This window comes from Eptesicus fuscus, chromosome 2 (assembly GCF_027574615.1).
Source record: "Eptesicus fuscus isolate TK198812 chromosome 2, DD_ASM_mEF_20220401, whole genome shotgun sequence".
In the NCBI taxonomy this organism is placed as follows: domain Eukaryota; kingdom Metazoa; phylum Chordata; class Mammalia; order Chiroptera; family Vespertilionidae; genus Eptesicus; species Eptesicus fuscus.
The window spans coordinates 67,256,659-67,270,163 of record NC_072474.1 but is presented as its reverse complement, the minus strand read 5'-3'; the positions used below and the strand labels follow the sequence as shown (position 1 = coordinate 67,270,163).

At 40.4% G+C, this 13,505-nt stretch overlaps 1 protein-coding gene across 11 annotated transcripts in view; it reads left to right on the top strand.

Annotated features, from left to right (window-relative positions):
- Nucleotides 1-13,505, top strand: part of BMP2K (BMP2 inducible kinase) — a 141,535-nt gene that overhangs the window by 46,452 nt on the left and 81,578 nt on the right. For all 11 annotated transcript variants that reach the window (XR_008558479.1, XR_008558490.1, XR_008558483.1 and 8 more), the window contains exons 2-3: nucleotides 4,589-4,707; nucleotides 8,233-8,338. Coding sequence is in view for 6 of the 11 variants with exons in the window: in XM_054727989.1 (XP_054583964.1) it covers nucleotides 4,589-4,707; nucleotides 8,233-8,338 (225 nt within the window). In the remaining 5 variants the exon portion in view is untranslated. The remainder of the gene's footprint in view (nucleotides 1-4,588; nucleotides 4,708-8,232; nucleotides 8,339-13,505) is intronic.

Genomic DNA, 13,505 nt, shown 5'->3' with positions numbered 1-13,505 from the left:
TCAGGAAGCACATAATGTCTATATTAATGCCAATGTTAGTGATGCCAAGATTTCTTCCTTGTGCCCTAACCGGTTTGGCTCAGTGGATAGAGCGTCAGCCTGCGGACTTAAGGGTCCCAGGTTCGATTCTGGTCAAGGGCATGTACTTGGTTGCGGGCACATCACCAGTGGGGGGTGTGTAGGAGGCAGCTGATTGATGTTTCTTGTTCATCGATGATTCTGACTCTCTCTCCCTTTCCCTTCCTCTCTGTAAAAAATCAATAAAATATATTTTTTTTAAAAAAGATTTCTTCCTTGTAAAGGAATGTTTTGCCTTTTGATAATTTGGCATCATGTGACTCTCCTATTTCTCATCAACCTTTCATCAAGGATTTTGGCGTACATTGAAGATCCTTGCTGAATCAATGTTTTAATAATGTACTTCTCAATTTTGATATCCTTTTTTTAAAAAAATATATTTTTATTGATTTTTTACAGAGAGGAAGGGAGAGGGATAGAGAGCTAGAAACATCGATGAGAGAGAAACATCGACCAGCTGCCTCCTGCACACCCCCCACCGGGGATGTGCCCGCAACGAATGTACATGCCCCCGACCGGAATTGAACCTGGGACCCCTGAGTCCGCAGACCGACGCTCTTATCCACTGAGCCAAACCGGTTTCGGCATCAATTTTGATATCTTTTTCTACCAATTCTGTTGACAGTCTTTACCATTTTGGGGAATGAATAGTGTCCTTCAATGTGTTGGTTAAGATAATGGGTTGAAAATCAGGATTATAGAAAACATTTAATGGTATCTAATTTTATTAACTCATTTCAAGCTAGATTTTCAATTCTTTGGAAAGAAAGTACTAATTAGGAGCCGAGAGTCACTTATTGATTGCACATTATGCCTGAAAAAATTAATTTCTTGACTAAGAAATTGTTTACTTGTAGTCAGGTTATGTCAAAGAAACTAGTGTATGCTAGTTTTAGCAAGGCATTTAAAAATACCTCTTTTTTAAAAAAAAATTTGGAGCCATTTGGTTAATTCATAAGTGTTTTAATAGTTATGCTCTAAACATATTGATTATTCATTTTGCATTTACAATGAGTGAGGCCCTTGTCAGGTTGCTTAGCATCTAGTGGAAGAGACAGGTTGATCTGTCTCTTCAGTATGCACAGGAAACTATGAGAGGTGGTTTTTTTAATTTTTTTTTTATGCTAACTCAAAAGTTTATTGACATTTTCTAGGTATTTCTTTACAGTAGCAGAAGCCAAATGGCAGAGCAGTAAAATAAAACCATCAGGGCTTCTCAGATTAGGCCTAGTTTTACATTGCTAATCATGTTTTTAATCTTTATTGTTCAAATTAGAGGCCCGGTGCACGAAATTCGTGCACGGAGGGGGGTTGTCCCTCAGCCCAGCCTGTACCCTCTCCAATCTCGGACCCCTCAAAGGATGTCCGACTGCCCGTTTAGGCCCGATCCCAGGGATCGGGCCTAAACGGGCAGTCGGACATCCCTCTCACAATCCAGGACTGCTGGCTCCCAACTGCTTGCCTGCCTGCCTTCCTGATTGCCCCTAACTGCTTCTGCCTGCCAGCCTGATCACCCCGTAATCACTCCCATGCCAGCCTGTTTGCCCCCAACTTCCCTCCTCTGCTGGCCTGGTCACCCCTAACTGCCCTCTCCTGCAGGGTTGATCACCTCCAACTGCCCTTCCTTGCAGGCCTGATCCCTCTCAACTGCCCTCCCTTGCAAGCCTGGTCCCTCTCAACTGCCCTCCCTTGCAGGCAGGGTGCCTCCCAACTGCCCTCCCTTGCAGGCCGGGTGCCTCCCAACTGCCCTCTCCTGCTGGCCATCTTGTGGTGGCCATCTTCTGTCCACATGGGGGCAGGATCTTTGACCACATGGGGGCAGCTATATTGTGTGTTGCAGTGATGATCAATCTGCATAGTTCTCTTTTATTAGATAGGATAGAGGCCTGGTATGGGGTGGGGGCCAGCTGGTTTGCCCTGAAGGGTGTCCCTGATCAGGGTGGGGTTTCCTTGGGGCGTGGGGCGGCCTGAGCAAGGGGCCTGTGGTGGTTTGCAGGTGGGCCACGCCCCCTGGGATGCAAGCGGAGACCCTGGTATCTGGAATTTATTTTCCTTCTACAACTGAAACTTTGTAGCCTGGAGCAGAGCCAAGCCTGGGGCTCCCTCCGAGGCCCGAATCCATTTGTGTTAGGGTTATAATTGAAACTTTGTTGCCTTAAGCGGGTGGGCCTGGCCAGGGTGTGCGGAAAGCTTTGCTACCCCTGTTGCTGGCGGCAACCCTGGCCTGCTCTCTCAAGCTCCATTCTGCCGCCATTTGTTTGAATTTGTTTACCTTCTATAATTGAAACTTTGTAGCTTGAGTGGAGGCTTAGGTCTGCAATGGCTGGCAGAAAGCTTGGCTTCCTCTGTTACCTAGGGAACCTTGCTCTCTGTGGCTGTAGCCATCTTGGTTTGGGTTAATTTGCATACTTGCTCTGATTGGATGGTGGGTGTGGCTTGTGGGCGTGGCTTCTGGCTGTGTCGGAGGTATGGTCAATTTGCATATTTGTCTATTATTAGATTAGATTATTACAGATGTCCCTCTTTTTCCCCCCCAAAGCTCCCCTTCACCCGGTTCCCACCCCACTGTCTGCATCCATAGGTACTGCATACGAGATCTTTGTCCCATCTCTTTCCGCACTCCCCCCCATTCTCTTCCCCCCGAGAATTGTCAGTCTGCTCCATTTCCATGCCCCTGATTCTGTTACATTCACCAGTTTCTTCTGTTCCAGATTTTTTATTCATTTGATTTTTAGATTTACTTGTTGATAGATATGTATTTGTTGTTCATAATTTTTATCTTTACCTTTTCCTTCTTCTTCCTCTTCTTAAAGAATACCCTTCAGCATTTCATATAATACTGGTTTCGTGTTGATGAACTCCTTTAGCTTTTTCTTGTCTGTGAAGCTCTTTACCTGACCTTCAATTCCGTGCCTCCGCACCTCCTACCAGTGTCAATGCACTTTCTTCTTTACCTCTTTAGTTGTAATACTTCCACTCAGCCAGCTTTCCTGTGGTTCTGGATAATAGTTGTTCCGTATTTTAGTTGTATTTTTGATACCGTTGTGGGAGGCAGGAAGTACAGGTGTTTACCTATGTCGCCATCTTGGTTCTCTTGCTATGAGAGTTTTAAAAAAGCACTCTGCAAGCTGTAAGGAAGTCTAATTATATGAACAAATAAATATTTATTAAGTATTCATTAATGCAGTATTGCATGTCTCCAATATATCTGCTGCTTACTTCCAGGCCCTTTTTGATCATTCCAAATACTAGTACATTCTGAATTGTGGTTTGATTTAAAGTTTTTAAAATTGTTGGTAAGGCATATTCTCCTTTTTCTATTGATGCCTCGTAATATATAATCCTATATATAATATGCAAATTGACCCTCACACACTCGCACAAGATGGCTGCCCCCATGTGGTCAAAGATGGCCGCCACAAGATGGCCAGCAGGGGAGGGAAGTTCAGGTCCACCAGGCCGGCAGGGAAGAGCATTTGGGGGCGACTGGGCCTGCAGGGGAGGGAGGGCAGTTGGGGGCGACCAGGCCAGCAGGGGAGGGATGTTCGGGTCGACCAGGTCGGCAGGGAAGGGCAGTTGGGGGCGACTGGGCCTGCAGGGGAGGGCACTTGGGGGCAGCCAGGCCAGCAGGGGAAGGCAGTTGGGGGGGACCAAGCTTGCAGGGGAGGGCAGTTAGGGGAGACCAGGCAGCAGGGGAAGGCAGTTGAGGGGGACCAAGCTTGCAGGGGAGGGCAGTTGGGGGGAACTAGGCCTGCAGGCGAGGGCAGTTGGGGTCGACTTGGCCTACAGGGGAGGGCAGTTGGGGGCTATCGGGCCAGCAGGGGAGGGCAGCAGGGGAGGGCAGTTGTGGGCAATCGGGCTGGCAGGGGAGCAGCTAGGTGTCAATCAGGGTCGGCAGGGGAGTGGTTAGGGGGTGATCAGGCTTGCAAGCAGAAGCGGTTAGGGGCAGGCAGGCAGGTGGGTGGGCGAGCGGTTGGGAACCAGCAGTCCCGGATTGTGAGAGGGATATGGGATCGGGCCTAAACCGGCAGTCGGACTCCCCTGAGGGGTTCCAGGTTGGAAAGGGAGCAGGCTGAGCTGAAGGACACCCCCCCCCCCAGTGCACGAATTTTGTGCACCGGGCCTCTAGTCTTAAATAACATCAGTGTTTTGTAATTACAGAAGAGGCAGAGGCTGATGGGTAGGCAATCACTAATATATGCCAACTATAATATGAATTTATATGTGACAATTTCCACATACCACATAAAAGGTATTCACATGCAAAATGAAATTATGGTATTTTAATTTTCAAAACACATGCATATTCATTTTCATGTCCTCTTAAGTGCTACTTCATGATTGTCATAAGAAGCCAATGTCACGGGTTTCAATATAATTTATTAATTGCTTACTGTTCTTACTTTTGTTTTGGGTACAGTTAATTTTCCTGAGATTAAGTTCCTCAATATTACATGATTTTGGAAGTAGTTTCTGATTCTTTTTAATTAATTGGTACTTGTTCTTTTAGGTGGATTCTCCACAGTTTTCCTGGTGCGGACTCATGGTGGAATCCGCCATGCATTGAAGCGAATGTATGTCAATAACTTGCCTGACCTCAACATTTGTAAAAGGGAAATTAAAATTATGGTAAGTGAAAGAGTAATTCCATTTAAAAATTGGAGTATTTTCTTTTGTTTTTGTACTCTAACTTTAACCAGCTTTTAGACAAAATGCTTGTTGGTTTATGCACATCTAGAAAACCTTTGAACCTCATTAAATTAACTTGGAAAATTATATGGGAATTTGAAGTATATTCTTTGTATAGCCACACTTAGGGCTAAATACAGCCAACTCTTTCCTGTCATCTTCCTTCTTTACTGTTGTTCAGTGGGCATGGTATTCTGGTTTCTTTTTAAAAATAAATTATGGATAATTTTGATGATAGAAAAATTTAGAGAATTATATAATAAACACCAATTTACTCACTACCCAGGTTAATAATTAGAACCTTACAGACAGTTGAAGTTTTCTGTGTATTCCATTCCAAAAATATCTCTGTACTGTTCCCATCTGGAAAGTAACCACTGTCCTTAGTTTGGTGTTTACCATTCACAAAGGTGTTCATATATTCATTGTATGTGTTTGTATTCACAGACAGTGATTAGTTTTGCTTTTTATTTTTAAAATCATGGCATAAGTTGTTCAGTTTTTTTGGTATACTTTGCAATATATATGATACCCTTTAGCAAGAGAACAATTCTTTTTAAATATTAGGAAAAGTGAAAAGTATTTAAAAAAAAAAACATTTTCTTTTTTTTAAATTCTCACCTGAGGATACGTTTATTAATTTTAGAGAAAGAAAAAGGGAGAGGGAGAGGGAGGGGGAGGAAGGGAGGGAGGGAGAGAGAAACATCAATTTGTTGCTTTCTAATCTGGGATCTAATGGGCAACCTAGGAATGTGCCCTGACCCAGAATCGAACCTGCAGCTTTTTGGTGTACAGGACAACGCTCCAACTAATTGAGCCACCTGGCTGGGACTAAAAATATTTTTAATAGGCTATTAAAGAAAAATTCAGTAAGCAGTAAAAAAAATTACAAAATAGCAATTTCCCTGTTTTCTAGCATTATTCTCAGTGTTCTGGATGGCTTCTTGTTGTTAATTGTTCTACGCTCCCACCTCCTCCCCTTTTTTGTTCTGTTCTCTTCTTCCTCCTCATCTACTGTTTATCAAGTGCTAGTGTATATATATACATACATGTGTACATATGTATATATACAGTATATATATATACATATATATATAAAATTTTTTAATTGAGGTACAATTCACATAATATAAAATTGACCATTTTAAGATGAATAATTCAATGAATGACATTTAGTACATTCACAATGTTTGTGCAGCCACCACGTTGAGCTAGTTCTAAAACCTTTTTATCACTCCAAAAGGAAATCCTCTTGTCAATTAAGCAGTTGCATTCCTTTACTTGATTTAGCCACTGACAACTGCCTCTCTACATTGTATCTCTTTGGATTTATCTATTCTGATTATTTCATATGAATTCCACTTATATGAAATAATCAGAAGAGATAAATGTGATCTTTTGTATCTGGCTTCTTTCACTTAGCATGTTTTTGAGGTTTACCCACATTGTAGCATGTATTTCATTCTTTTTTTCTGGCTGAATAAATCATTTTATATACATATATCACAATTTGTTTATCTGTTGTTGGACATTAAAAAAACATCAATGAATATTTGGGCTGTTTCTGCTTTTTGGCTATGTGAATAGTGCTGCTATGAATATGTATATATGTGTATTTGTTTGAGTACCTGTTTTCAGTTCTTTGTCTATATATCTGGGAATGGAGTTGCTGAGTCATATGGTAATTCTGTGTTTAACTTTTTAAGGAACCACTAAACTGTTTTCCTCAGTAGCTGAACCATATTATAGTCATACCAGCAATGGATGACTGTTCCAATATTTTTAAAAATTAATTTTTAATTACAATTGACATTCTATATTCTGTTAGTTCCAGGTATCCAGCATGATGATTAGACATTTATATATGAATGTTCAGTTTTTCTGCATTCTTGTTTTTCCATACTTGTTATTTATACCAGTTCTACTTATCCAGCTACTAAGAGGGATATTTCTTTTTTTTTATCAACATCTTTATCAGCACACCCATTTTGATCCCTTTGGTTTGAAGATGGGCACTTTATACAGTCTCAGTCTGACTTACCTCAGCTCTGCTTTTGTTGTCCCTGTTTCTTACTTTGAGACTTCCTTTCTTTTTACAGGTAAAACTGTAAGCCAAAGAATAAAATGATTTATCCCAAGATAATGGGAGAATCTTAGCCCTAATTTTCTAACTAACTGGAACTTAGATAAGTACCTAGATATGGTACTTTTAGTAGAATGTGTATAATTTAGAGACATAAAAATATAGTCATCATCAATATTAGCAACACTCAAGTCTTAGGCTTTTGAATAAGATATTTTAGGGAGATTAGCTCTGTAGAGCAGTGGTCTTCCAACTGTTTTTGATGATCCATCTTCATTATATATACTTATTTATGAATTAGTGACATGTCCAGCTGCCATTAGCCAATTGTCAAATTTCATTACACAGTTACAACTAGGTTTATTATTAGTGATAGTGGATGTAAATTCAGTTAAAATAGTATTGTTGATAATTGTTTTTTTAATTTCTAGATAGACCTGATTGGATCATGATTACTATAAACCTCAGTATATGCTGATGGTTAACTTATACTAGGAGCTGAAAGTATCAGATTTGCCATTTTCTTATTATATCCTTGTTACTTGTATTATAGGTAGTATCATTATGATTTCTTGACAAATATTTTTAGGCCATTTTGTTTACACATTAATTGCAATGTTGCATGCAAAACATGCAAATAAGAATATAATTGTTAATTCATAAATATAGGGGTAGGCAAAAGTAGGTTTACAGTTATTTGTATGGAAAATACAAAATAAACTCTATTTTTTGTACTCACAACTGTAAACCTACCTTGTGCATCTCTGTATTAGAGCTTATTATTTTTCTATTTTTTTTAAAAAAATATATTTTATTGATTTTTTACAGAGAGGAAGGGAGAGGGATAGAGAGCTAGAAACATAGATGAGAGAGAAACATCGATCAGCTGCCTCCTGCACACCCCCCACTGGGGATGTGCCCGCAACCAAGGTACATGCCCACGACCGGAATCAAACCTGGGACCCCCCCAGTCCGCAGGCCGACGCTCTATCCACTGAGCCAAACCGGTTTTGGCGAGCTTATTATTTTTCTAGATAAAAATAAATATAAGTAAAATTCTGATATTTTATTCTTGAGTCTCTAAGGACTATCTTGTACACCCTTGGAGACTATTACTTTAGAGTGAGCCATCTTTCTTCTTGATTGAATTTAAAGATAAGTGTTCACTGAATATTTGCCTGTCAGTAAATGATAGTCACATGTAAATACTTTCCATCAGAACTATAGAAACCTTTTTGAAATATGTCAGATTCCATATTTATGCCTGTCTTACTTTATGAAATTCTAGTCTAAGTACATTAATTAAGACTTCAAACCATTGGTAATGATAGAGTTTTAAAATGTATATTTTCAATTCTTGAAATTTTGTTTCTTTTTTACAGAAAGAGCTATCTGGTCACAAAAATATTGTGGGTTATTTGGATTGTGCCATTAATTCAATTAGCGATAATGTATGGGAAGTACTTATCTTAATGGAATATTGCCGAGGTAAGTGTTTTTCTGCATTTGTTTTAAATTTTAAAAAGGCCTTAAAATAGGTTAGTAGGTGTCTTGGTCTCTCCCAGGACAGCTTTCACTTTATTCTAGACACTTACTGCAATCTCAGCTTTAATCATCTGTCTAAGGAATGCTGTTAAAAATATTTAAAACCTAAGTCATAGTTGCTGCAGTGATGGTATGAGCAGATAAATGGACAAAGAAAATGCTGTTGGGTTTAAAATAGGAAATCTAAGCAGGTAAAGAGCAGTTACACTTCATGCTTCCTATACAATTCTTTTATAATCTAGCCAAGAAGAGCATAATGTGTCAATATTACATTGTGTTACAAGATTTCTTTCAGCACTCTACCATGTTATCTTTCAACATATTAAATGTAATAAATTCAGAAGATATATTTTAACCTATAATTTTTATAAACTTGTGTTATTTGGCATTTTGGGGTTCTTTTGTAAGATATTAGAAGGTAGAAAACCATTTTGTTGGACCTAATGTGATATTTAAAAATAATAATTGCTTGTATAGTATGCCTTAGGAATAATAAGATAACTTTAAAAAAATCCTTGAAATTTTTTTTTACTTTAATGCATGAAGAGACAATCTATTTCCTGCAAACTTAAAAAAAAAATCAGACTGTATCTGACAATTTGGGCTCTAGGGAGTTCTGGTTTATATTTAGACTAGAGGCCCGGTGCACAAAATTCGTGCACGGGGGCGGGGAGGGGGAGTCCCTCAGCCCGGCCTGCACCCTCTCGCAGTCCGGGATCCCTCAGGGAATGTCTGCCTGCTGGCTTAGGCCCGCTCCTTGCAGGCCTAAACTGGCAGGCGGACATCTCTCTTGCAGTCTGGGACCCCTCGCTCCTTACCACTTGGCTCGCTGCTCCTTAGCTCTGCCATGGAGGTGGGAAAGGCTCCCGCCACCGCTCCTGCGCTTGCCAGCCATGAGCCCAGCTTTTGGCTGAGCAGTGCTCCCCCTATGGGAATGCACTGACCACCAGGGGGCAGCTCCTGTGTTGAGCATCTGCCCCCTGGTGGTCAGTGCGCATCATAGCGACCGGTCATTCTGGTCTTTCCACCATAATGGTCACTTAGGCTTTTATTATAAAGACTAGAGGCCCAGTGCATGAAGATTCATGCACTCGGGGGCGTCCCTCAGCCCAACCACCCTCTCACAATCTGGGACCCCTCGGGTAGGGTCCCTAGGCTTGGCTTTAGGTCTTTCCTTCCCTGGTCTGCAGGAAGCTGGCCCCACCCCCGCCGCTGCCACTGCTTGCCATCTGTGCAGCACTGCCTCCCCTCCCCTGCCACCGGTGGCCTCCCTCTGCAGGCGACAGGCTGGGGTGCAATGGCTTGCCTGGCCTGGGCCTCCCTCTTTCTTTGCTAGGGGGTGGGACCAGTCATGCAAGGGGCTGTCTGCCTACCTGATTGCCCCTAACCACTCTGCCTGCCTGCCTGATTGCCCCTAACCACTGGTCTGCCTACCTGATCACCCCTATCCACTCTGCCTGTCTGCCTGATTGCCCCTAACAGCTTGCTTGGGGGCGGGGCCAGCCCAGTGAGGGTCTGTCTGCCTACCTGATCACCCCTAACCACTGGTCTGCCTACCTGATCACCCCTAACCCCTCTGCCTGCCTACCTGATTGCCCCTAACCGCTTGCTTGGGGGCGGGGCCAGCACTGACTTCCAGTTGGTCAGCCTCTGATTGTCGCAGGAGCTGACCGCCAGTTGCCTGCCATCCGTTGCAGGCTCCCCACTGGTGCCCAAGGCCGGAAAAGCCTCCTGCGGAGGCTTTCCTGGCCTTGGGCTCGGCCGCACCCCAGCATCCCGGCGATGGATCTCCTGGTGCCCAAGGCCGGAAAAGCCTCCGGCAGGATGGTTTCCTGGTGGGCATGGCTGGTGGGCATGGCTTGTGGGTGTAGCGCAGGTACGGTCAATTTGCATATTACTCTATTATTAGGTAGGATTGTCTTAAGACAGTTACGATTGTTAATTATGATACCAGAAACTCTTGTCACTTCCTTAAGGCTGTAGGAGAAGGATGATGTAGTGGTGATGTAGAAAATATGGTCTCATTTGGTCTCCTGAGGAGGGTGGACAGAGGGAAATAAAATTAATTAATATTATAATATCTATTGTGATGTATTTTTAACTTATTTTCATTTATAATATAAGAAGTTAAATGTTTTCCTGATTGTTTTCTCTTATTCATATCTCATGTTCTCTATTGTAAAGCATTTTGATCTCTTTAAGGAGAAGATACTGATTTTCTCACTTTCCTGAATCTAGCATTTACAGTTCTGATTCTTAGCTGGATTATAGTTGACCAGTAGCCCTAACTTTTTAAAGATAATTGAATTGGGCATAATTATAACCCTAGATGAATTTAAATAATTGTCACCAGAAAACATTTTAAAAGGGGGACCAAATGAACTTCCAATATTTAGGGGACAAATTGTTATGAGGAAGGCATTCTTTTGCTTTTTAAAAATTAACAGTTTAAAAAATCTGATTTGAATCGACAAGCTTTTTTTGTTACATGACATTTTTATTTTGATCAAAGTTACTCATGTATATATTTTTAAAAGTCAAATAAATCTGTTAAGTTATGGCTAAATCAATATCTTCCTGCCCCATTCCTCTCTTCCAAGACATGTTCTTTAAAATACTCGAGATGTTTCTTCTCATGTTTATTTCTGTATTTCTATAATGCATTTTGCAGAAAAGAATTGGTAGTTTTAGTGAGATTCTTAGAGTATAAAAGAGAAGGAAGGAACTTAGAAAATCAGGGTACGAAGTATGTGATTCTGGGCTCTGGAAAATTTGTTAGTGCTGATTTTCTGTTTTTATTTTTAGATAGTATCTTTAAGAAAAGATGAGAATTTTACTTGTCACTGTAGAATAGTCTCAACTTTTGGATTGAATTAATAATTAGTGTTTAAATTTTTTTGTCTGCCATTAAATTGTGACATGTAATAGCCTGTAATTGCATTTTCTTTCTTATACTTCTTATTATTTTTCCTGGAGTTAATAATTATGCCAATTTTCATTTGCTGTGTTTTCTTTATACATACTAGTATTTTAGTCCCACATTTCCCAATGGAAGTGTAAATCTTTACGCACTACACGTAAACATTTTAATATTTGTGTCAATTTCACTTTTTCTTTCCTTAGAAACATCCTTTTGGAGACATTGTTCTGTTTAATTTTGAACAGCATTTAGCTGTTATTCTTCGAATTCCCTTTGCCTTCCTCCTATTTTAGACTCTCTGCTACTCATGCGTCCCACTTATTTTTATTTTTTTAAATATATTTTTATTGATTTCAGAGAGGAAGGGAGAGGGAGAGAGAGAGATAGAAACATCAATGATGAGAGTGAATCATCGATTGGCTGCCTCCTGCATGCCCCCTACTGGGAATTGAGCCTGCAACCCAGGCATAAGCCCTTGACCGGAATCGAGCCTGTGATCCTTCAGTTCGCAGGCTGACGTTCTCTCCACTGAGCCATGCTAGCTAGGGCCCCACTTATTTTTATTACAGTCTTTGGTAGAGTACATTTTCATTAGTTTTCTGATAATGGATTTATGGAAGAAAACATTTTTTTTAAATTGATGAGAGAAAGAAAGAGAGAGAGAGAGAGAATGAATAACCATATATTATTCTACTTATTCATTCATTCATTGGTTGACTCTTATATGTGCCCTGACCAGGGATTGAACACTCAACCTTGGCGAATCAGGACAACGCTCTAACCAACTGAGCTACCTGACCAGGATTGAAGAAAACATTTTTGAAACCTTGCATATGTAAAAATATTTTTATTCTACATCCATATTTGTTAATTTGGCTGGATAAAGAGTTGTAGTTAGGTATAATTTGATCTATAATTTTAAAGGTATTACTTTTTTCCTACTGTTACTATTGAGAAGTTGGATGCATTATGCTTTCTCAATTTTTTAATGTGACTTATTTTTTTACTTGGACACTTTTTAAATCTTTATCCTCAGCATTCTAAAATTTCAAGATATATATGCCTTGGTTATAGGTCATTTTGGTGGTACTTTTTTTTGCTGGGCACTCAGTGTTTTTCTCTTTCATTTTCTCTGTTCTCTCCTTTTGGACTTTTAATTTTTAGGGTATTAGTCTTCCTAGATTTGTTACTGGAGAGCTCTGGTCAAGTTGAAGGGAGCTTGGCTCTCCCTTCCTTGGCTCTTGTCATACTTGTGATAAAGCTGACGAGTGACAACAGTGTTGAAGTAAAACAAGCCAATTTATTAAAATATATTTGGCATAAAGCACAAGTGGGCAACTCAGCCAGTCTGAGTGCACTGCCTTGTGGGGGTTGAAGGGATTTATACTCCCCCCCCCCCCCCCCATATGTTTCAAAGTTCCCCTGCAGGATAGACTAGATTTCAAAGTCCCCCTTTTACATTGTTGCAACTTTTCCCAGAATTTGTGAGAACATCTGATTTTTATCTTGGTAAGTCCCAAGATTTCTGACTTCTTTGTTCTCTGGGTGAGATAAACTTCCCTTTTTCTTTTCTCTTTTTCCTCCCCCTGTTCTAACAACTATCTTTCCTGCCTAATACTCCCCCACCCCCCAAGTGATACCATGCAAATGCTTTTGGGGTTTTGTTGTTTGTGCCCCAGACTTTGTCTGTCCTTGGGTTTAGCTGTCACAAATGGCATTAATTGGTTCTTTGTATAAACCATTTGCTCTCAAGTGTCCTTGGTTGGGGAGGATAAGGTCCTGCGATTCATAAGCTGCTGGAAGCTGCCCAAACTGTTTGGCCTTGTTTAATTTTCTTGTCTCAGTTTCCCCATTCCACTTATCCAGGAATTTTCCTATCTTCTTACTATCCTGCCACAGATTGATCAATTCTCTGGTTTTCTTTCATTGATTTTTCTTTTCTTTCTTTTTATTCTCCTTGTGTTGGGAGCATTCCTTCAATTTATCTTTGAGCTCCTCTATATAATTTCGTATTTCTGCCATGTTATTTTTAATTTCTAAGAACTCTTTTTTGTTCTCTCAATATTGTTGTTCTTTGTTAAAATATACCTGCTCTTGTTTTAGGTGCAGATATTTTTTTTACAGATACTACAGCTTTTAAAAATATTTTTCTTTTGTTCCTGGCAATTTTTTTTCTATTTGTTAATATGC